The sequence below is a fragment of the Lissotriton vulgaris genome, chromosome 5, assembly GCF_964263255.1.
Source record: "Lissotriton vulgaris chromosome 5, aLisVul1.2, whole genome shotgun sequence".
In the NCBI taxonomy this organism is placed as follows: Eukaryota; Metazoa; Chordata; class Amphibia; order Caudata; family Salamandridae; genus Lissotriton; species Lissotriton vulgaris.
The window spans coordinates 1,596,087,731-1,596,111,782 of record NC_141693.1 but is presented as its reverse complement, the minus strand read 5'-3'; the positions used below and the strand labels follow the sequence as shown (position 1 = coordinate 1,596,111,782).

At 46.2% G+C, this 24,052-nt stretch overlaps 1 protein-coding gene across 1 annotated transcript in view; it reads left to right on the top strand.

Annotated features, from left to right (window-relative positions):
• IPO4 (importin 4) overlaps window positions 1–24,052 on the top strand; it is a 2,281,504-nt gene that overhangs the window by 708,021 nt on the left and 1,549,431 nt on the right. The window contains exons 8-10 of the mRNA XM_086923725.1: window positions 9,391–9,492; window positions 9,628–9,711; window positions 10,229–10,390. Coding sequence (XP_086779851.1) covers window positions 9,391–9,492; window positions 9,628–9,711; window positions 10,229–10,390 — 348 coding nt within the window. The remainder of the gene's footprint in view (window positions 1–9,390; window positions 9,493–9,627; window positions 9,712–10,228; window positions 10,391–24,052) is intronic.

The following is a 24,052-nucleotide window of genomic DNA, read 5'->3' as shown; positions in this document are numbered from 1 at the left end:
AGGCAGTGCAGTCAACAGTAATGCCCACCATAGTACCCAATGTTTGTGTTACTTTCACACAATACTCCGCCACTGTCGCACAAGACCATGCAAGGTGCATAAAATCCGCTAGTTCAGTATTGCAACGTTGACATTTAGAGTCTGTGCATAAACCATACCTGCAGAGCCTTGCAGGAGTAGAATAGGTCTGGTGGAGGGATTTATAATGTAGCATGCGTAAATTCCAATTGGGTGTTAGCAAACCAGTTAGCGAGCATGTTATGGCCCATTCTTCCACTGACAAGGGTTCGTCCAGGCCATCATTCCATTTCTTTAGCGCTTTCTGAGTAGTATCCCCTATGTCTTCCTGTAGTTTAATATATAATCTAGACACCATGTGTTTAGCAGTAGGCTTGGGTTGTTTGCGCTCTATAAAACCCGATTAATAATAATAATAATAATAATTGGACAGGAATAATTGCAATGTATTCAACTGTGGTTGCTCCGCGGGATAGGACACATATAATTTCCTTATTACCCCCTGTAGTCTATGATATGTAAACCTAAACAGTAATGTTTTATTGCTTATATAGGAGAGCTCATCAAGCGATTTAAAAACACCATTGGAGTAAAAGTCCCCCATAGTAGCAATACCCACTTGTCGTAGTAACCCCATGCCTACTTCCTCCTGCACCACTGATAGCTCTGGGTAATGCTGTAGCAGCAGTACAGGAGCGTATAATGGCAGTGTATGTGCCTTTCGACCCATTTCTCGCCATGCACCATTTGTCACATCTATAGTGTTGATATCCTGTTTATGAAGTAGTGGTCTGCAGTGAGTAAAAACATTCAACGGAATTGGCAATGCATCGCCTTCTTCAATGGCAACATGAGTAAGATAAGGGATTTGATGCTACCAAAAATGTGCGTATTGTGCTTGAGCGCATAAGTAATAGAGCAAAAAATCTGGAACCTTGAAGCCACCTCGTGGCTTCAAGGTCTATTCGATCCAGGCCTGTTTACCTGCCCATATTAGACGGAGCACCATGGTGGAGATTCTGCGAAAGACTTCAGTCGGGAGTTTAAATTGGAATATTATTAAAAAGGTATAGAAATTTTGGTAGGATAACCATCTTCACAATAACTGAATCCATCGCCCTCTTTTATCTTCCATCGCACTAATTGCCCTGCCATAATTGGTGCGGATTACAATTTCTGGGTCGCGGGGATACCAAACACCTAAATATTTTACAGGTTCTGATTGCCACTCCAGTGGATATTCCGTGGGGTGTGGGTGTGTAGTATCTGTTAGTGGAATAATCAGGGATTTGGACCAGTTTATGTTAAGACCAGAGTGTTGACCAAATTTAATTTACTCCTTAGTAGAGGATTCAAATGTAACTCAGGGTCTCGGATATATGGCATCATATCGTCTGCATACAACGATATATGCAAGGGCCTCTGCTGGAACTGAAGCACCGAGTAGTGGTGTTCCTGCCTAATTTTGCATGCCAATGCTTCTAGCGCAAATAACAAAGGGGACAAAGGACAACCATGCCTCGTCCTCCTAGCAATAGGTATTGTGTCTGATATGTATTTATTGACTTTGATACGCGCCATCGGCGCCGTGTATAGGATTTGTACACATTGCAAGAAAATAGGGGGGAACCCCATGCGCCTCAACCGTATGGAAGTAGGACCATTCAATAGAATCAAATGCTTTGGCAGCATCTTAAAGAATCGCAGCAGTCTTAGTGATGGGAATCAGATAATGTGAAAGAGTAAAGAGTTCTGGTATTATGTACTGTTGATCTCGAGGGAATAAACCCTGACTGGTCCGGTAATAAATTGTCATAAGTGGCTGTAGTCGAGTGGCAAGGAGTTTGGCCAAGATTTTAGTATCAACATTGATGAGGGACAATGGTCTATTGGAATCGCAGGATTCAGGATCTTTATTAGGCTTTAAAAGGGCAATTAACATGACTTCCCTCAATGATGGTGGTAATACTTGCTTATCATGGGTGTCTCCAAACATTTCTACTAAGTGTGCTGCTAGTTGATCAACAAATTACTTAGAAAATTCACAGGTGAACCCAACCGGGCCCGGCGCTTTACCATTGGGCAGTGACTTAATGATCTCTGTGACCTCTTCCACTGTGACCGGTAATGATGGGTAATCTTTGTGCATCGGACAACCATCCTATCGACACGTCTGCTAGATAGTCCATTATTATGTCAGGTGAAGCTGTGAGTTGTGAAGCGTACAGGTCACTATATGTGTTCAAGAATTCCCTCAATATGCCCTGGGCATCCTGATGTAGCTCCCCCGTGCATCCCTTACCACCAGGACCACCTGTGGTGCCTGACCTAAACATTTTTTAGCTGCAAGAACCCTTCCTGGTCTACCTCCTTCCCCGTATGATCTCGCTATGTGACGTTTTGAAACATATCTGAGTTTATCTTCCGCATAGATGTTTGGCATTCCTACAACAAAACCCTAATATCCCCCAATATCCTTATGTCTTGTGTGTGCTCGTATGCATGTTCCAATGTGCGGAGCTTATCCTCCCGTATAGATATCTGATGTCAAATATCTTTGAGAATGCCTGCAGTAGTACTTATACAGATGACCTTAATAGTAGCTTTAAAAGCCTTCCTTAACAGGCCAGGATCCTCAGCAGTAGGTGCATTTAGGTCAACATATTCTGTTATTGTCTGGCTAATCGAGTCAGTATATACTGAGTCTAGTAATGCTTTAGCATTAAACCTCCAGCTAAATGGGGGCGTTACATAGTGTGGCATATTGATGAATAGCAATACCGGGTTGTGGTCAGTGTTTTAGGCAAATGACACAGAACGTGTCCACAGTAATATATCATATTAGCCCAGCCAGTAATCTATGCGAGACCAGCTGCTATGCACAGCTGATGTGAGTGGCTTCCATACGCCCAGCGTGTCGATTTCTCCAGATGTCAGTAAGACGCATTTCTGACATATCTTTTAATGCCCTTTTATGGGGTTCTACTGTCGTACCTGATCTGTCAAGGTTGTCATGGAGTGCAATATTGAGCTCACCGCCCCAAAGCAATGGAATGTCTGGTAATTCACTGATTTTGCATCATAGTGTGTGGTAAAAGCCAGGATCATCAATGTTGGGGCCATATGCGTTAATCATAGCGAGTCTCTGTCCCCTGAGTGTACCTGTTATAATAACAGAACGCCCCAGCTCATCCTTCATAGTAGCGTGTATAATAAAGTGCAGTCCTTTTTTAATCAATATGACGACCCCTCTAGAATAAGAGTATGATGAGCAGTGAATCGTCTCCTCCCACCTACGCCCGATATTAGCGGTAGAGTTGGGCACACAATGTATTTCTTGCAGGAGTGCAATATCAATTTGCCACCTGTCAAAATATGCGAAAACCTACTGCATTCTTTTCAGGTTATTTAGCCCTCTAATGTTCCAAGTTAACAGATTTAGATGCTTAGGTTGTACCCTCACAGTAGACATTGCTGACTCTGTACATCCCTTGTAGGGAGATTGCAAATGTGGTAGCATGCACCATAGACGTGTTCTAAGTAAGCTTTATCGGCATCGTATATTTTGTTGTTCTTCTGGATTTCAGCGATGTTTCTCATGTACATATGCCTGTCTAACAATACCCAACCCCAACTCTTCCACCCACCACCCACTTCAGCATCCCAACCATGTCAAAGACATACCCCAGAGTAAAGAAACAACATAACTTAACTTTGTTGGGGGAGCACCTGCTTGGGGGGTCCGCCAAGTGCACTCAACTCCATCCAGCAAAGTGGATGTGGTCAGGTATACATTAGTGATGCAGATTCCAACAGTCGCTGCAACATATGAGTTCACATAAAGACCACCATTGGGCCAGGCCATACCTGGTCCACATAATACATGGTCATGGTTGCCCTCTCATGTCCCCACATGACAACTACAGTTCGCAATGTGATATGTTTGGGGGGAATGGACACTTATTAGTACAATAACTGCTTTGTCCAAATGTGCCATATAACCACAGCATCATAACCTTTGCAAACCTCCCTCCGCACCACGGACATAGACATAGCATAGATCAGCAAACTCAGAGCATCAGAGTTAACTAGTTAACCTGTTTACAACATTCCACAGTATCTAGAAAGTCTGACAAAACCAGAACAAATATGAAAAGTAAAGGCACTTCCACCTGTGGCAGGCAGAGATACCATATTGGACCCCAATTGCATTAGTGAAGTTTGGTATACATAATCAGTTCGGGGTTCCATGCTGGTGCAGGCCCAGTATAGCAGAGGTTCATCTGTGGCTGCCTGCATTAGTTCCCAAGTGGCGCTGTCTGTGTAAGTCCTCATGGTTATATTAGTTCACCAGCAATATAACCTGTTAACTCAGAACACTCTCGAGCCTTACCAGTTTACATTGTACGAAGTTCAATGAACTTATCCTTTCCATCTGCGCTTATTGCGAGTCTAGGGTTTGTTCCGCACGCTTCTGTTCTTTGCGCGTGTTAAATTTTTTGAGAAAGTCTTGCGCTGCTCTCGGCGTCTGGAGAAGTGTAGACCGGCCATCATGTGTCACCCGCAGTCGTGCCGGGTAGAGCATAGCGTATTCTATTAAGAGTTCTCACAGTTAGCTGGGTTGAATTTCTTTCGTGCCTGTTGGACAGACATGGTGAAGTCTGGGTAGAACTCCAATGCATTGCCCTGATAATTTATCTGATGTTTTTCTCGAGCCAGTCTCAGAATTACATCTCGGTCCCTATAGTTAAGAACTCGGGCAATGATAGGTCGTGGAGTAGCGCCTGGTTTTGGTCTCAGGGCGAGTGACCTATGCACGCACTCTATCAGGAAGACCGTTAAAAAATGTTCTGCGCTAAACACTTTGCGGAGCATGTCCTCTATATATGTTTCCATTTTTCCGGGGGTTTGTGGATTCTGGAACTCCCGCGATTCTGAAATTATTGCACCGAGATCTCGCTTCTAAATCTTCCGCTTTGTTTTTGATAACATCCAACAATTTTTCCATGTCCGTGCACTTTTGTGTTGTGGCATGCGATTCGTCCTCCACCTCTGTGATAAAGTTTTCGGCCTCCACGAGGCGCTCACCATGCTTGTCCAGTTTAGGCGCCATGTTGTCGACCCGGAGAGTAATGGTGTCCAATTTTCCATTAATGTCCTGCAGACTCTGTTGAATGGTCTGCAGAACACCTTCCATGCCAGTGTATACCGTAGTTTCAGTTTCAAGCTCGGTGTCCGAATGCGCCGTCGCACCCTTGGCATGTCTTTTCATTTGAAATGGTAGCTTAGACTGTTTCTTATCCACCTTCCCCATTTTTGTAGAAGGCTGCCTTCTACCTGCGAATGTAGCATGCCGGCCGTTTAGTTAATGTGCGTGTGGAGGTGCGCAGGCCAACAACTCCCCTGGAGGTGGTTATTCAGCTGGTAAAACCTCAGAGCCACTCACCCATCGACACCTCACAGCATATTAATCTTCCAAATAGTAGCAGGAGAGTTTCATGGATTGCAGGGCAATGTCACATCAGGACTGAATTCCTCTGTCACAAAGATATATCAGCCGCCTGATCCCATTTCCGCGCCTGGAGGCGCCTTAAATTCAATCAGCAGCCCCTGTGGAGTGGGCCCTCTTGGGGGAAATCGGACCCTTGCCGCCAGCAACCTAATCGGACTTCCCCTGCCTCACCTGGGGAAAGCTTGTTTTACCGCTGGTCCCTGCCTTCTGTCTCCCCCCGCTGTCGCAGCCTGTGACATCCCGGCGCGGCCGCCGAGCGGGGGAGACTACGACCCCCAGTGTCCTTTGCGGCAGGAAGCCGCCTGATCCCGTTTCCGCACCTGGAGGCGCCTTAAATTAAATCAGCAGCCCTGCGTCGCGGGACGTGCACTGGGCTAAGCCCGGGCAAAGGGCGGGCCCTCTGTGGCCTGAGGAGGACGGGACGGGCCACCCCCCTTGGTTCCTCGACAAGAGGAGGTACATAGATTTGAACTATACATTGACACTCTATGGACAGTTTATTTTCCCCTTAAAGCCATCATCATAGTTTATATAGTACCACACTGTATTATGACACGCTAGCGGACCAATAAGAAATCTCCTTCACAGCGCAACCTAGGTCAGGGGACCTTAAATTTTACTGTGACTAGTAGAACATTGCCCACCTCTAGCGAAGCTGAGAATGACCCGCGCCAATCCATAGATACTAGGCAACCTCCCCCACTGATCCCTGATAGTCCGCAGAACTTGCCTTTTTGGGAGGAAATAAATGCTTGTGTGGCACTAAGTATGCCCCAGTGGTATCACCATCTCCCGTAAAAGGCATCAGCACCATTACCCCAATTAGGAAACCTTGTGACTCATCTTTACCATCTCAAAAAGACAATACCCAAGTTATTGCATTGTTTCAGGGCCCAAACGCTAAAAGGAAGCATGACTGGACTAATGACAGCGGGAATCATCCGAAAATACTAAAACTGCGCGCTGGTCCTACATCGCCAGTCACTAACCCCACCTTAACTACAGTGGAGGCTGGAAAATGTGACGACCAAGTATCTTCTCCCAGTTTCCCTTTGTCTCAGTTAGAGCTATTGTTAAATTCTATTGTATTACCATTGGTAGAAAAAATTAACGCCCTGGGTGATAGACTAACAAGTATTGAGAAAATCATTCAAGCCAACTCTCCACCAACCACTAAAGATCTATCTAGTGGGGGAAGAGCCCCTTCGCCAACTACCATAAGAAAAGAGAAAACCACTAAAATCAACTCTCCGTCCACTTCCAAGAAGGTAATACCCAACGGTTCTGACCTATTTATTGCCCCCAATGCTCCTTTGCCTATTAACATAAGTAAATATGCCCAAACCCCTCCACAATTGCCTAACAAAACCGCTACAACTGCCCCTAAAGTCGCCCCTAAATCTGGGTTTACTAAGTATACTGCTGCCAGAGTGGACCCAAACAGAGCAGCATCCATACACTTACCCCCAGAAGCCGCCCCATTTGTCCTCGTTCTCTCGGGAATACCGGCACCCTCCCACGGGAAACCCGAAAGACGCCAGGAACTTTTAAATAAGGTCATATTCTGGCTATCTAAAAACAGACCACTCGCACCCAATCACGACGGTGGAATCCTGTGTGTTAGAAGGGTGGGCTGGCTAGGGTCTTTAACCAAAGACATCAGCGGGGACCTGGTTCTAGTGAAATTTAGAAATAGGAACATTGTCCCCTATCTACGATCCAACCTGCCCCAAAAAGGAGACGGCCCCATATCTGTGTGGGACTTACATGATTTCTACCCAAGTACCCCATATATCCCGCCAATAAGATCAAAGGCAGACCATACCTATCTGCTGGGAAGGGGTCCTCATGCTCTCAGTGGTAGTAACTTTTTTGCATCTAAGAGACTTGATTCGCGGTATAATAACTGTAACTGCTGATGAAATTGTATAAAGGGACAGCCTCATGTACTCGCTTAGTTGGTAATCCCAATTTTAAACACAGCAAGTTTTTCAATTTGGAAAGTACTTCAATAGTCTGGGCACATGTTTTTTAACTTGTAGTTATTTTAACCTGTAGATATTTGACTGCATTGTATCACTGTATGTTTGCTGCCTTTTTAATTATGATTGTCTTTTATTTGTACGCTTTTATGATTTTGAAACAAAATCGAATAAAGCATTATCTGATCTGATATATCAGCTGGCTAGATATCCAATGGCGCAGTGGTATTGTAGATGAGCTCCTCGTTTGCCAGGTTCTTGATGCGATTAACAGTGTATCTCAATGACATCAGCCACTTGCATGCGTGCGCGCATTATGGGGGCGGCAGGATATGACAGTAATAGCTGCTACAGTCTATTTATTGCACAGCAGGAGCAGATAGTAGCAGCACCAGGTTCATGAGCAATTATAAGCAACATCCTTTCATAATTTTACAGTGCTGCCATCGAGTGAGTGCCAACATAGAGCCGTAATTGAGGGTGCTCCACCATTTTCCTCTGTATACCTCTCCGGTTAATCATAATGTAGTGAGCGTGATGCATGGAATACAGTCACGAAAACTGAGAGCTGAAACACCACTAACTGGCATCTCACATCACTTGACCTCGAGATTTGGTAGGGCGCAGATGAGCAAAAGTCGGCTGGTATGGAGAAGTGGAGGTCTGCAACACCTGCTGCATCCGCATGCTTCATTCCATATGAGGCGCCACCATTTTACTGATCTCCATTTCGCGCTGGGACAAGGGGCACACACCATAAATACCTCACTCGCGCCATGCAAAGTCTAGGGCTTGATTTGTTAGCGGGGCGTGAAATGCTTTCCCGCCACCGTATAAGAAGTATTGCAAAGACTCACTGCTATTTGCCGCATCACTGCATTTCGCTCTGTGTCTGTCCCGAGTCCCCGGCACACCAGGGTGCCCCCATTTTGCACCCTCCAGGCCCCGTATCGCCCCCGGCCGCCTCACTCGATATCCAGCGTTAATCGCTCGCTGCCAGTTCGTCAATCAGCTCATTTTAGGGCCAAGGCATTCCGATTGCCATTTCTGCTAGTTGTAGTTGGGTCAGAGTCCGCTGAACGCTCTTATTCAGCCGCAGGTTTGACCTGACCGGCTGAGCTGTCTTAGAAGGAAGCCATTCCGCAGTGCCCCCTCTAGCGCCCCCCTATGTTCAGAGGTGTTTAAGATTTTATACAGAATGAACAAAACTTTCAGAAAGCCGATTAACTCCTGGTCACCTTTACATAATTCCTCCATTAAAGTCAATCTTGTAGCTATAACAGCCTACAGAAAGTCTCCCAAGACATTCCTTTGTTCAAATTTTCATTGGTAAAGGGTTTTTTTAGGTCTTAAATGTCGATCCAGCATTACAATTTTAGATGCTGCAATGCAGCCCTTTCTAATAATCTATAGCCTTTTGAGCACTTCCATGAAAAACGTAGGTCCCAACAGGCTTCAATTGCATGAGTTTCGGCTGGTTTCCATGGAAGCAAACTATGGGGAAAGTTGTTTTGGGGTCTGCAAAATGTGCCAGGGAATATTGTAGCATTTATGATTTCAATGAAAATACAGAAACTACAGGGTACGAAACGTTTGCTTATGTAAAGTGTGCAAGTAACAATTCTATTCGTCCAAATCTGTAAGTTTGTCTAGGCACTCCTGGGAACTGTAGGTGTAATGCCCTCGTAAAAAAAACCCCAAAAAACCATTTTCAAACTTACTTATGTTCAGCCAGTTGTGATTATGGAGATTGCGTCTACATCTTTCCATTCCTGTACTTTAAGTAACAGCGCATTGTCGCAGTTCATTTATCTAGTTAAGATGTGAGACCCTTAAAGGTTTCCATTTGTTGTCTCATTGTTTACTTCTAACACCCAGACGCAGGCCAGTGAGGCAATGGAGGTGTTTGACGAGCTGATGGAAAGTGAAGCCTCGATCATTGCCCAACACTTGACGGAGATAGTCACTTTCTGTCTTCAGGTAAGAGCCTCCTCTGCCTAGAGTTAATAAAGCACTTCTACTAGTCAGCTCTTGGTACTTCTTTTTTCTTTGACGTTATTACACATTCCTCTGTGCTTTTATTTAAAGCAATTAGTTTCATGTTTCCTCTTGCAGATTGCAGCGAAGAACGAGCTGGGGGATGCACTGCGTGTGAAAGCATTATCTTGCATCTCATTCCTGATTAAACTGAAGGGAAAAGTGAGTAGAACTATGGGTGGTTATTAAGTATGTAGGAATACTCGTAGACTAGCCACACTTATCTACCCCTGAAAAATCGAAGGATCGGGTGAATAGAGGTGCAGAGCGTAGAGGCGGGACATTATTTAGCTGACTTTGCTGTTAATGTCATTGCCTGTGACACTGCAGGGGGATGTGCTAAGTGAACCTCTAAAAGTGATATCCCTGTCGTTTTGTTTAGACAGCATGTTTGTCCATTTCCCCAGAGGTGATTTTAAGCAGGATATTGTACAATAAAAAAAATATATATAATGAATATATATGGTTGGGATAGACTTTAGATGGGGACTCACTCCTCCTCTCAGTACAGGTAGATAAACTGTAGTAAAGTGAATTAATGCTTGGGATGCCCAACATTATTGGAATTTGCAGGCAATTCTTAGCATGTCTCCTGTATATCTGCTTGAATCGAGGAACTATTAAGGGATCAACTTCAAGGTTTGTGTAACACACTGTGTTTAATCACCTTTCTTTTCAGTCCATTCTAAAGCATAAACTGTTGCCCCAGATTTTAAACACATTGTTCCCCATCATGTGTGCTGAGCCCCCAGCTGGAGAGATGGACCCTGAGGATGATGAGGATGACGCTGAACTCGAAGGGGACGCAGAAGTCCAGAGCCCCAAACAGTTCTCTGTTCAGGTGAGTTGTCAGTTGAAACCTGCGAAGTGCTAAAATGAATGTTAATGTTATCCTATCCTGTAAAAAGAAAGTGCATGATGAACCTCAATAAGACAACAATCTTTGCATTTCTTATTTGTGCAACAGTCTTGTATTTCTGCATTGTAGAATCTCAGTTGATGATCTTAAGCATAGAATAAAACACTCCTTGTGAGAAGGTGGCCTGATATGCAGTGCTCACTATTCTAGTGAACACTATGTATCAGTCCAGCAACCCTTATTGATGATTGGTTGTAAGTCAACCTTATAGACCAGCTATCCTAGTAGCGTGGATACGAGCAGTCTAAGGCTAAAGACTCGAGAGGGCGTGTTAAGCCAGCTGTTATACCACACATATACCCCTTGAACACCAAGTGAAAGGACACCACACAAGTGTTATGAAAATAAACAGTGTATTTATTAAGATCACAACAGCCTTGTACTCTTTATGAAGACAGGGTACTAAGCACAAACCAAAACTCTTACAAAAATACTTAAGTTAGCACAGTATATACAAATGCCCGAGGGGCACGGAAAACCATATACTCTGAAAGTGGAATGCGAAATTACTAGCAGGTAAGTACAGTACTAATAGGCTTTGGAATAGCTAGGTCTTGACTATAGAATCTTCAGATTACTTCTCTCACGCCGGATGCGGGACAAAGTCTATGGTAGCTAGATTTCACAGAGTTAGTGTTCTCGGGCGAACCCGACCTGGTAGGAGGAAAACGAAAGTGGATTCTGACCCTTGGATAGTGAGGCTATGCTGGGGCACCGAAATGCTGAAGTTACCTAGCCCAGGGGCTGCAGCTGCATATGTCTCAAAAGACGTCGGGAATCCTCGTAGACGGACCAGGAGCCTGGAAGAAAGATGCTGGCAGGCGACCAGTGAAGAGAGTTCGAAGTGATCCAAGCCTGGATCTTGAAGATGGACGATACCTGAAAGCAGAGGGGACCAAGTTCGAGACTACTAGCCAGTAGTCAGGTGGCACCAGGAGGGCACCGGATGGTAGTCACCTAGGTGAGCGGCTAGGTGAGTGGGTGACGCTGTGCTCTGCAGATCTCACGGACCAGGAGGCGTTGTCGGCGACCAGGATGGAGGAGCGAGCTGTCCCACGATGGATGAAGCTGTCGGCGTCGCTGGACCCAGGATTGGGCAACAAAGCCTTGGCAAATTCAAGCCCACGCGGTGGACTCAAAATGGCGTCTAGAGTGGACCAGGAGGGTCCGGGGTGCTTCTCTTGTGGAAGGAAGCAAGGGCCAGTCTGGAGCAACCAGACCAGCAGCAGTGATGTCGTCGGGCGTCGTGAAGAAGGCCACAAGCCAGCCGGCTAGTAGCCAAACAACGCGGTGAGCAGGCGAAAGCAGAAGGGCCCCACGCAGATCGTGGAGATGCTGGAGGGCTGATCTTCGGTGCTGGAGCTGCTCAGGGTGGGGGCTGCTCGGACCCCGAAGCACTCACCAGTGGAACACTCGGTGGGCTTGTTGCAAAGAAGTCGTGCAGTCTTGGCGATCGTCGGTCCCTCGAGGTCTCGTCGCACTCACGGTTCTCAGCTTGGCTGTAGAGGTGAGTAGAGGTCAGAGGTGCCAGGGAAGCCGGGTCTCGTCGAGCTGGGCAGTCGGATTCCGGAGGAAGGACTTGCAGCAGACCGCAGTGTTTCTTAGGATGGTGCCCGCTTGATGCAGGGTGACTACTCCTTAGTCACAAGGGAGAATCTTGAAGAAGAAATCTTGATGTCCTTTCGCAGAAAGTCGTGTCTTGATTCCAAAGATGATCTAATTTGAACAGGGGGCCCGCTCCTATCTTTATACTAAAAAAGGGGGCTGACCCGGTGACTAGGTCCTGCCTATGGGTGGGACTAGGAGGGGGGTGGTTACACCCCTCTCCCATGCAGGACTTCCCCCAGGCCAGGGGCTGGTGTGCCCCTGGAACTGGTTCTGACCGGCCTATGCATAGTGAGCACCGGGGTGCCACTCAGCAGTCACCTTCCTGTAAAGCCCTGCCTACCCAGGATACACAAAACCCTGTCTGGGACGGTGCTAGCACCGCCCTCGACAGGAAACCCTTTGTCCAGGCTCCCCTCGCTGGAAGGACTCCCAGCTGCAGGGGGTCAGACTCGTGTCTGTGGTGGCAGCATCCATTTTGTGGAGCTGAGGCTTCAGTTAACTTTAACCGGGGTTCACAGTTACATACATGTCATGTCCCTCTAGAAGGGTGGAATGCTAACCCCGTCGCCAGAATTGGCGAGGGGTTAGTATTCCAATTCGTATGACACCTTACTCGACATGTTTTGATAAAGCAATTCCAAAGATAGCATTTAACCGCGAGGATTATAATGCACTTAAGAGTATATGGTATGTGATATCATGGAACAGCTATTAGGACTTGATTCCGCAAGCTGCAGACAGGCTCAGCTCATGCCAGAGCACCATCTCACCCGATTCCAAGCACTCTGCCTTCAGGATTGTTAAGGCCTGCCATAGGAGTGACTTATAGGAATCTGTGTGTCCATTTTAGGGTTAGATATAGGTATACTATATCTACAGCAAAGGGTGATTACACGACTTTGCCCCTGCTGTCATGCAGCCAGTTGTGTCAAATTTAGGAGGCCAGCCAGGGGTGGCATAATACATGCTTCAGCCCCTGGTAGGCCCTGGGTACACCTATGCCCTGAGTTACAGGGTCTGATAAGGTGGCCCAGTACCAATTGGTAAATGCACCTAGGGTACATGTTGTAATTTAGAGAGAACAGCCAGGCTGTGGGTCTGATTGGCAGGCCCACAGCCAGAGAAAGTCGTAAACCAGTGAAACAAAAGCAAAAAATCTGGGTGATCATAGGATTGCAGACCCTACTCTCCTACACTCCTGTCCGACAGTGGGGGAAAGGGGGAATTCAGGATTACTTCATTTCATTGTGATGACGTCATCCGGAACAAAGCTCTAATATGAACCCGCATTTTCCTCACCTTCCTCACCGGCAGAATGCAGAGTCAGATATCCACTGTTCTACTCCGAACCTACAAAGATCAGCTGTGGGATCCTCCCGAGCTCCATCCTCATCAATATTTATATGGCTCCGCTTGCAACCATCAACAGAAACCACAAACTCCACATCTCCTACGCCACCCTGCTGATTCTCTGCCTTACCGACCCACACACAGCTGCCAAGAAATTAAATGAAATGAAATGAAATTGGATTTGTAAAGAGCATGGCTGCCCGTAAGCGTCCCAGCGTTGCCTGACAAATAACAAACTCTAAAAAGAACAGGAGTTTTTAAAGAATTTTAGGGAAGAGAAAAAATTTGAGAAGCTTTTGAAATTTGAGGAGGGATGGTTCAGTGCGCATGTGCCTCGGGAGGACGTTCCAGTTTTTTGCCGCATTTACAGAAAAGCGGCGGCCTCCCGTGCGGGCTTTTCTAACTCTGGGAACTATGGCCAAATTTTCAAGATCCGATCGGAGGGCACGCGGAGGTCTGTATGGACAAATCAGGCTCCTTAGTGCCTGGGGGCCTTTGCCTTGGAGTGCTTCATGGACCATACAGGATGATTTGAAAGATATTCGCTTGCGTACTGGGAGCCAATGGAGGGCTCTCAGCAATGGTTTGGCGGGCGCTCATAAGCATCCTGGCAGCAGCATTTTGCACCCGTTGTAAGGTGTTAATGGTGGCTTCTGGAGCTGCCAGGAACAGCACATTACTGTAGTACAGTCTGGACAAAATCAGTCCCTGGATCAATAATTTCCTGGACTGGAAGGGTAACAGCGGGAGGACTTTCTGCACTTTTCGGAGCAAACCGAAGCATACGCCCTCCACTTTCTGGGCATGCGACCTAAAGGTTAGTTCAGGCTCGAACCATACCCCCAGGCTTTTGATTTTTTTCTTTCGGTGGGGGCACCTCACCCATACAGGGCGGCCAAAATGCTTTGGGCAGGGAAGTAAATTGGTGGCCCAGGATCAGAATCTCGGTTTTTGCTCCGTTCAATTTGAGCTTAGAATTAGTCCTCCACGAAAAGATTCCGGAGAGACACGCCGAGAGGTTGTCTGAGCATCCCACTTGAGTCAACGAGACGACTAATTGGGTGTCATCTGCGTAGGTGACGCATTTAATCCCGAACGAGGCTACTACCTCCTCCAGTGGGGCCATGTATACATTAAACAGGGTAGGGCTCAGTGATCAGCACTGGGGAACTCCACATTGGAGGGGAGTAGATTTGGACATAACGCCATTTTCCCAGATCCTGAATGCTCGTTTGTCCAAAAAGGATTCCAGCCATTCCAGGGCCGTTCCTGCGATCCCTAGCCTTGCAAGACGGTGGACTAGTATTTTGTGGTCCACCGTATCAAATGCAGGGCTTAGATCCAGGAGGATCAGAACTGCCGATCCCCCTGAATCTAAGATGTATCTCGCCTCCTCAGCCACAACTATAAGGGCTGTGTCAGTGCCCTGTCCTGGGCGAAAGCCCGTTTGCGAACCACTTAACAGGCCATTACTTTCTAAAAACCCCGAGAGCTGCTGATTGACAATTTTTTCGGCGATTTTTCCCAGACCGGGTAGCAGCGAGATCGGGCGAAAGTTGGCTAGGTCAGCAGTATCAAGGCCCGTTTTTTTTTAGGAGTGTCTTGATTCTAGCTTGCTTCCAACTAGGTGGAACCACCCCTTTGGTAAAGGAGGCGTTTAATAATTCCGTTGCGAGGGGGGCAATGGTATCTGCTGCTTGTTTGAGAATGTACATGGGTGCTGGATCGGATGGAGAGCCACTCTTCACCGCAGAGAACGTGTTACGGAAGTCATCCATAGAGATGCATCTAAGGGCATCCAGCCGGGGCGCATTATTCGAGACCGAGAAGGCTTCATCACCTGCAATGGGGACAGTCTGTGGTAGGCTATCAAGTATTCGTTGTACCTTGGTATCAAAGTACTCTGCTAGCAGGTCACACCTAGCTTCGGTGCATTTCTGGTTGATGGTTGGAGTAGATGTTTTAAGCAATTGCTTTACAATTTTGAAGGTCTCCTTAGAGGAGTTGGCAGACTTCTACAACAGAATGAAGGCAGTCACCACCTGGATGAAGGACAGCTGCCTCAAGCTCAACTCCGACAAGACTGAAGTCCCCATCCTGGGCTCCACCCTCTCTGCCTGGGACGACTCCTGGTGGCTGCAGAGCTGGCAACACCCAAGGACCACACACAAAACCTCAGCATCATCCTGGACGACTCACTTTCAATAAACCACCATATCAAAGATGTCTTGTCCTGCTCCATATGCTCTGCCTGCTTCGGAAGATATTCGAATGGATCTTCCCTGCGTCCAGAAAATGGTTACCCTTGCGCATGTCGGCAGCAGACTCGACTACGGCAATGCATTCTACTCCGGCACCACAGAAAAACTCCTAAAGAAATTAAAGAGCATTCAGAATGCCTCTGCCAGACTCATCCTGAACATCCCCCGCCGCAACTACATCTCCGGTCACCTGAGAGACCTCTACTGGCTCCCAATCAACAAAAGAATACCCTTCATGCACCTCCTAAATGCCTACAAAAGCCCTCCACAATGCCGGACCTGAATAGTTCAACCACCACCTCTACTACACACACTAGAAATCTATGCTCCACCCAGCTGGCCCTGACCACTATCCCACGTCTCCGCAAGACCTCGGCTAGAGTAACATCCTTCTCCTACCTTGCTGCAAAGGCCTGGAACTCCCTGCCTCTCTATCTCAGGGAACTACAGTCACTGCCTCAATTCAGGAAGGACCTTAAGAGTTGGTTTTTCGACTGAACTGCAGAACCACCCCACACCCAGCACATCAAAACCCTAATGTGTGTGTAGTAGCGCTTTACATTCTGAACAAATACCCTCACCGTTGTACACTTCAGCAGCGAAACAGGGTACAATTTTTTCGAGTTTGCTGTCAAGTACTGCTTCAGTCTCCGGATCAATGTTGAAGCATAAAGACAACTCCTCATTGAAGGAAACATTCTCCTTTTCCACTTTTAGCCTCATGCGTGCGAGCGGAATTCCGCTCGTACGCTGAGATTTTTTAAAACGCACTTTACGTGACGAGCTGGGCTCGTCATCAGCGTGCGAGGAGGCTACGCCATGACGAGCCCAGCTCGTCATCAGTGTTGAAGGGGTTAAGCAGTCGCAATCAAGACATTAGACAATGAAGCACATATCAGCAAAACATTTGAGATTGCAGCAATTCACATTAATGCATTGTTCTTTTTTCTTCTTCTGTATCACTTTTGTTGCTTCTGAAGCCTCTGGTGATGAAAATTAATTCTGAAGACCCAGTCAAGATACCACTGGGTTTAGTTGTCAAAAGGCACATTTCAGCCTCTCAAATCAGGAAGATTCCTGTTATTTTGGCTGTGCCAGCTCAACTTTCTGTAAGTCATAATCGAGAACCTAAGCCAGACTCTCTAATCATATATTGATAGGAAAAAGCACACATCTATTACCAAGACAGCTGTTCCTTCTGACTGAGAACTGGTGGGTAAATGCTGCTGGCAAGAACATCTGTGGTTTTTCAGCAACAGTTGTCAAGGTTGAATGCACAGCAGCCCTATTCGTATTATAGCATATGGTATTGCTAGAAACTATACAAATTTGTTCAGAAGATCTCCCAATAACAGATCAGACGGGTCGATGGTTAGCAGCTGTTCTTTCAATTGGTAGTCTCAATTTCTTGTGTGCAGTTTATTATGGTCCCAATGAGGATAATGCATGTTTTCTTCAAAAACTGGAGCAATACCTAATACAATACACAGTACCAGTCATACTGGGGGGTGACTTTAATCTTTTATTGGACCCGCAATTAGACCGTACCTCCAAAGCTAAATACAATACCCCTAATAAATCCCTCTTAGCTCTAAAGAACCTTATGAAAGACTTCATTACAAGATGTCTGGAGAGGTATGGAAATCTTAGAGAGTATTCCTTTTATAGCAAAAAATACCGCCAATTTTCTAGAATAGATTTTTTCTTGTTAGATCAATCTTTCTTCTCTAATATAGACTCAATTTCACATATTCCAGTTGGACTGTCAGACCATTCAGTGATCGAACTAAAACTATCTCTTAAAACCAGCTATTTAGAATGTAGATGGACTTTGGATAGGACCATCTTATTAGATAATGAGCCTAAAAATAATATCAAGGCTAGTGTGTCGGAATTTCTCTTGTTTAATGAGGGAACGACTTCAGATCAAATATTATGGGATACACTTCAGTCATATTTAAGGGGGATTTTTAGTGCTCAAATGGCCCTAAATAGGAAACTCAAGAAAGAGACACTCAGGAGTTGAACTTAATAAAAACAAAGGAACTTCTATTGCAGCAGGCAGTATTAAATGATAGGAATAGTATACAGGGCCTTGAGAAAGACATTTTAGATCCACAGGCAAGATTCAAAGCTCGAGCGGACAAAATAATAAAGGACAGATGGGAAGTGAGCAAGCTGCGTAACTTTGAGTATGGAGAGAAGTGCGGTTCAATGTTAGCTTGGAAGGCAAGGTCAGAACGTAGCAGGAATAACATCAGTTTTCTAGCACAGCGGAATACGGGGCTGCCCTTAACAGAAGATGCAGAGATAAAGGAAGAGGCGAGAGCCTTTATGGAGGAATTATATCAGGAAAAGAACACACAAGGGCTGGAAGAGTTAGAAACCTGGTGGGCTTTGAGAGACCTTGCTCAGTTAAGTCAGTCAGATAGAACTTTTTTAGCCACTGAGATCACAGAGGGAGAAGTAAGATCTCAACTGAAAAAAATGGCTAGAAATAAGGCCCCCGCCCCTCATGGGTTGCCATCAGAGGTCTATAAAGACAATATAGAAGAAATGATAGCTACCTCATGGTCAGAGGCCACAATTTCTCTAATAGTTAAACCAAGCAAAGACCCCCAAAAAAATAGAATCTTACCGACCCATTTCTTTTAAATTCAGACTCAAACATTTATTCCGGCATACTGGCATCCAGGTTGGCTAAAATCATCCAGTCCATTATTCACCCAGATCAAAGGGGGTTCATTCCTGGCCGTCAATTGAATGAGCTGACATTCTAAGTAATAGGCGCAATTGATGTAGCGATTCTAAAGAAGTCACTCACCATAGTGGCCATTGACGCTGCAAAGGCATTCGACCAAGTTAACTGGCAATTCCTATGGAAGACTATGACCAAATTCGGATTTCCAGACATTTTTATTAAAGGGATTGAAACTTTATATAGGAGCCCCCGGGCTAAAGTTCTAGTTAATGGTATCATGTCTGAGTGGCTTAATATCTCTAGGGGAACAAGGCAGGGTTGTCCCCTGTCCCCTCTTCTCTTCGATATCTATATCGAACCCTTCGTCTGCTCCCTGAGACAGGACCCAACAATTAATCCATTTGTAATGGGAGATATGACTCTTAAGACTGCCCTCTATGCAGACGTCTCCTCCTTTACACATCTAATCCTATTAAGGCTATTCCAAGGCTATTTGAACTAGCAAAAGATTTTGGGTCAGTATCGGGATACAGTATAAATGAAGACAAAACTGACATAATGAGTTGGAATAATCCAGTCCAAATCCCTGAAGCAAAATTAAAAATTAGATATTTAGGGATCTATCTTACAAATAAGTTGGAAGAAATCCCAAAAACTAGCTGGTCAATGGTTAAGGAAATAAAGAAGCTTTTGACTAGATGGAACGCTCTGCCTCTTAACATCTACGGTAGAGTTAACTTAATAAAAATGATTATATTACCAAAGGTTTCTTTCCTTTTTAACTCAATCCGTTTAAAATTTGACAAAAAAGACATTTCCAACTTGCAAGGGAGGATTGGTTCGTTTATATGGGCCACAAAATCCCCAAGAATAGCCTGGAAGAAATTGAGGAGGGGGTTGAAACTAGGGGGTTGGCTCTTCCGGATTTACTTTTTTACTGTTATGCTTTTCAATTTAAAAATTTTAGACTCTTAGCTAATAAATTAGACTCTTCATCGCACGGTAAATTCTTCCGAGCAATGACATCAGACCTAATATATGGCCCAGATTTTTTTCTTTATTAATTTGGAGATCAGAAGTTTTTTAAGAAAGTTCGTCTAAAGCTTCTACGGACAGCCTTGGATAATTGGCAATCAGTACGGAGAATTTTAGGTATCCCATATTATCATTCTCACACCCCGATATGGGATTCTCCTGGTACCCCGGAATGCTTACAGGACCAACTTGCCCTTCTGTTGAGAACAGCTGGTATTAACTGGGGAGATTTATGTACTAATTCCTCTTTACTAAGTTGGGAATCCCTATCAAATCTAACAGGAGGAACTTTGACCAGATTTAAATTTGATCAGTTATCTGCTTGGTGGGGAAATCAGAACTGGTCTAGTGAGGAGGAGAGCCCCATCTTCGAATCAATTAGTAGAGAGAAGGGATGGAAAGGTGAGATCGCATTATGGTATAGGTCTTTAGTGGGAATCAGGGATAACCAAGAAGCGGAAATTATTAAGCTATGGGGTAATTCTACGGTACAGATTGAAGGAGATTTGCTAAAAGTTTGGAAAGATTCCTTTTACCTTATCTCAAAAAATCATAAAACCTTCAAACTTACGAAGAAACCATCTCTTTACGTCATATAGGCATATTGGTCACCTGCGAAACTTTCTAAAATTGCAACGGAAGAATACCTATGTCCAAGATGCAAATCTCCAGCAGCAGATGATGGCCATATGTTTGTGGAATGTCCAGAAATAGCCACGTATTGGAGGCAGGTCTGTGGGTTTCTTGAAGAAGTGTTATCAATACCAATAATCTATAGCCCAAGATTAGTTTTATTTGGTCTCTTACATGATTATAACATAAATAGTTGTATTTCACAGTTTATTTTTTACGTAATTGTTATTGCTAGGAGAGAGATCTGTAGGCGATGGAAATCTGAAAGCCCTCCAAAATTTGCAGATTGTTTAAGAAATATAATGGCAATAAGCCGTTTGGATCTGTTGTGCGGTGGGGCTAATACAATAAAGCTGTGGTCAGTATTAAACACATGGTGTGAGAAATGAAACCTACAAGTCCAATGATTATGCCAGAGGTTAAATGGTCCGATCCTCCCAAAGTGGCAAGCAACATCGAAATCGGGAGTTGGATTGGAATTGACCTACCTCTGGGCAATCTCCAACGGTTCTCCACAACACACGGGCGGAAAAGGACGGTAGTGTTGGTGGCCTGGAGTAAGCTCATCTAGAGTTAACATCTACTGGTGGCATGTATGAGGACACACAAAAAAAAAGATCTCCCAATAACTGAATAATGTTGTATGGCAGATTCAGCAGTTTCCATTTTTAGGTACAGAAATCTCCTTAAATAAGATACTGATGGCTAAGGTATAGACAAAAACAGCAGCATTCTTCCTCATCAGGAAGATGTCACACTCTAACTGATGGTTACCTCACTTCCTTTACTCAGCACCACTCTTGTTGGAGAACTAGGGTCACAAAACAGTGTCCAGTAATTACTAATGACAAGTGGGTACAAGATATAATGAAAACATTTCCTAGCTAGCGTAACAAAGTTTCAATTCAATCAATCAATCACTGCATTCATAAAGCGCGCTACATACCCGTGTGGGTCTCAAGGCGCTGGGGGGGGGGGAGAAAGGGTTGGGGGGGGGGGCGCTACTGATCGCAGAGCCAGGTCTTGAGAAGTCTTCTGAAGGCCATCAGGTCCTGAATCTGTCGTAGGCTGGTAGGGAGAGCGTTCCAGGTCTTGGCGGCGAGGTAGGAGAAGGATCTGCCGCAGGCGGTGGTTTTCCGGATACGAGGGACTGTGGCGAGCGAGGTTGGCTGAGCGGAGGCTTTGGGTGGGGGTGTGGAAGCTGAGTCGGTTGTTGAGTTATGTAGGTCCGGTGTTGTGTAGTGCTTTGTGTGCGTGGATGAGGAGTTTGAAGGTGATCCTCTTGTTGATGGGGAGCCAGTGCAGGCCTCTCAGGTGGGGTGTGATATGGTTGCCTCGGGGGATATTGAGGATCAGTCGTGCCGAGGTGTTCTAGATTAGTTGTAGTCGTCTCAGGAGCTTGGTGGTGGTTCCTGAGTAGAGGGCGTTCCCGTAGTCGAGTCTGCTAGTGATGAGGGCCTGGGTGACAGTCTTTCTCGTGTCGGGAGGGATCCATTTGAAGATCCTGTGAGAAGTTGGCCTGATATGCAGTGCTCACTATTCTAGTGATCACTATGTATCAGTCCAAACAACCCTTATTGATGATTGGTTGTAAGTCAACCTTATAGACCAGCTATCCTAGTAGCGTGGATACGAGCAGTCTTCGGGCTAAACTCTAGAGGGCGTGTTAAGCCAGCTGTTATACCATCACATATACCCCTTGAACACCAAGTGAAAGGACACCACACAAGTGTTATGAAAATAAACAGTGTATTTATTTAGATCACAACAGCCCTGTACTCTTTATGAGGACAGGGTACTAAGCACACAACAAAACTCTTATAAAAATACTTCAAGTTGCACAATTTACACAAATGCCCGAGGTGCACGAAAAACCATATACTATGGAAGTGGAAAGCGAAATTACTAGCAGGTAAGTACTGTACTAATAGGCTTTGGAATCGCTAGGACTACGTTACTGAACCTTCAGATTACTAGTAGGAGGCCTAGGGGACTCGGGTGCAGAGTGTGCACTCTCACGCGGGATGCGGGACAAAGCCTATGGGAGCTAGTAAAGACAAAGTTAGTGTTCTCGGGCGAACCCGATAAGGTAGATCGAAAACGACAGTGGATCCTGACCCTTGGATAGTGAGGCTATGCTGGGGCACCGAAATGCCGAGTTTACCTAGCCCAGGGGCTGCAGCTGCATATGTCTCAAGACGTCGGGAATCCTTGTAGACGAACCAGGAGCCTGAAGAAAGAAGTTGCTGGTAGGCGACCAGTGAAGATTGTTCGGGTGATCCAAGCCTGGATCGAAGATGGATGACACCTGAAAGCAGAGGGGACCAAGTTCGTGACTACTAGCCAGTAGTCAGGTGGCACCGGAGGGCACCGGATGGTAGTCACCTCGACTAGGTGAGTGGGCGACGCTGTGCTCTGCAGTCTCACGGACCAGGAGGCGTTGTCGGCGACCAGGATGGAGGTGCGAGCTGTCCCACGATGGATGATGCTGTCGACGTCGCTGGACCCAGGATTGGGGCAACAAGTCTTGGCAAATTCAAGCCCACGCGGTGGACTCAAAATGGCGTCTGGAGTGGACCAGGAGGGTCCGGGGTGCTCCTCTTTTGGAAGGGAGCAAGGGCCAGTCTGGAGCAACCAGACCAGCAGCAGTGATGTCGTCGGGCGTCGTTAGGAAGGCCACAAGCCATCGGGCTAGTAGCCAAACAACGCGGTGAGCAGCAAAAAGCAGAAGGGCCCCAAGCAGATCGTGGAGATGCTGGGAGGCTGGACTTCGGTGCTGGAGCTGCTCAAGGTCGGGGCTTCTCGGACCCCAAAGCACTCACCAGAGGATCCCTCGGCGGTCGTGCTGGATAGAAGTCGTGCAGTTCTGATGATGGCCGGTCCCTCGAGGTCTCGTCGCACCTACGGTTCTCAGCTTAGCTGTAGAGGTAGGTAGAGGTCAGAGGTGCCAGGGAAGCCGGGTCTCGTCGTGCTGGTCAGTCGGATTCCTGAGGAAGGACGTGCAGCAAACCGCAGAGTTCTTAGATGGTGCCTGCGGATGCAGGGGGACTACTCTTTAGTCACAAGGGAGAAATCTTAAGAAGAAGTCTTGATTTCCTTTCGTAGAAAGTAGTTTCAGGATTCAAAGATGATCTAATTTGGAAGGGTCCCCGCTCCTGCCTTTATCCTAAAGAAAGGGGTCGGTACGCTACTAGGTCCTGCCCTAGGGGTGGGACCAGGAAGGGGGGTGGTTACACCCCTCTCCCATGTCGGACTTTCCCCAGGCCAGGGGCTGGTGTGCCCCTGGAACTGGTTCTAGCCGGCAGATGCGTAGTGAGCACCGGGGTGCCACTCTGCAGTCACCTTCCTGTAAAGCCCTGCCTACCCAGGATACACAAAACACTGTCTGGGATGGTGCTAGCCCCGCCCCTGACAGGAAACCCTTTGTCCAAGCTCTCCTCGCTGGAAGGACTCCCAGCAGCAGGAGGTCAGACTCGTGTCTGTGGTGGCAGCATCCATTTTGTGGAGCTGAGGCTTCAGTTAACTTTAACCGGGGTTCACAGTTACATACATGTCGTGTCCCTCTAGAAGGGTGGAATGCTAACCCCGTCGCCAGAATTGGCGAGGGGTTAGTATTCCAATTCGTATGACACCTTACTCGACATGTTTTGATAAAGCAATACCAAAGATAGCATTTAATCACGAGGATTATAATGCACTTAAGAGTATATGGTATGCGTTATCATGGAACAGCTATTAGGACTTGGTTCCGCAAGCTGCAAACGGGCCCAGCTCATGCCAGAGCACCATTTCACACGATTCCAAGCACTCTGCCTTCAGGATTGTCAAGGCCTGCCATAGGAGTGACTGATAGGAATCTGTGTGTCCATTTTTAGGTTTAGATATAGGTATACTATATCTAAAGCAAAGGGTGAGTACACCACCTTGCCCCAGCTGTCGTGCAGCCAGTTGTCAGATTTAGATGGCCATCCAGGGGTGGCATAATACATGCTTCAG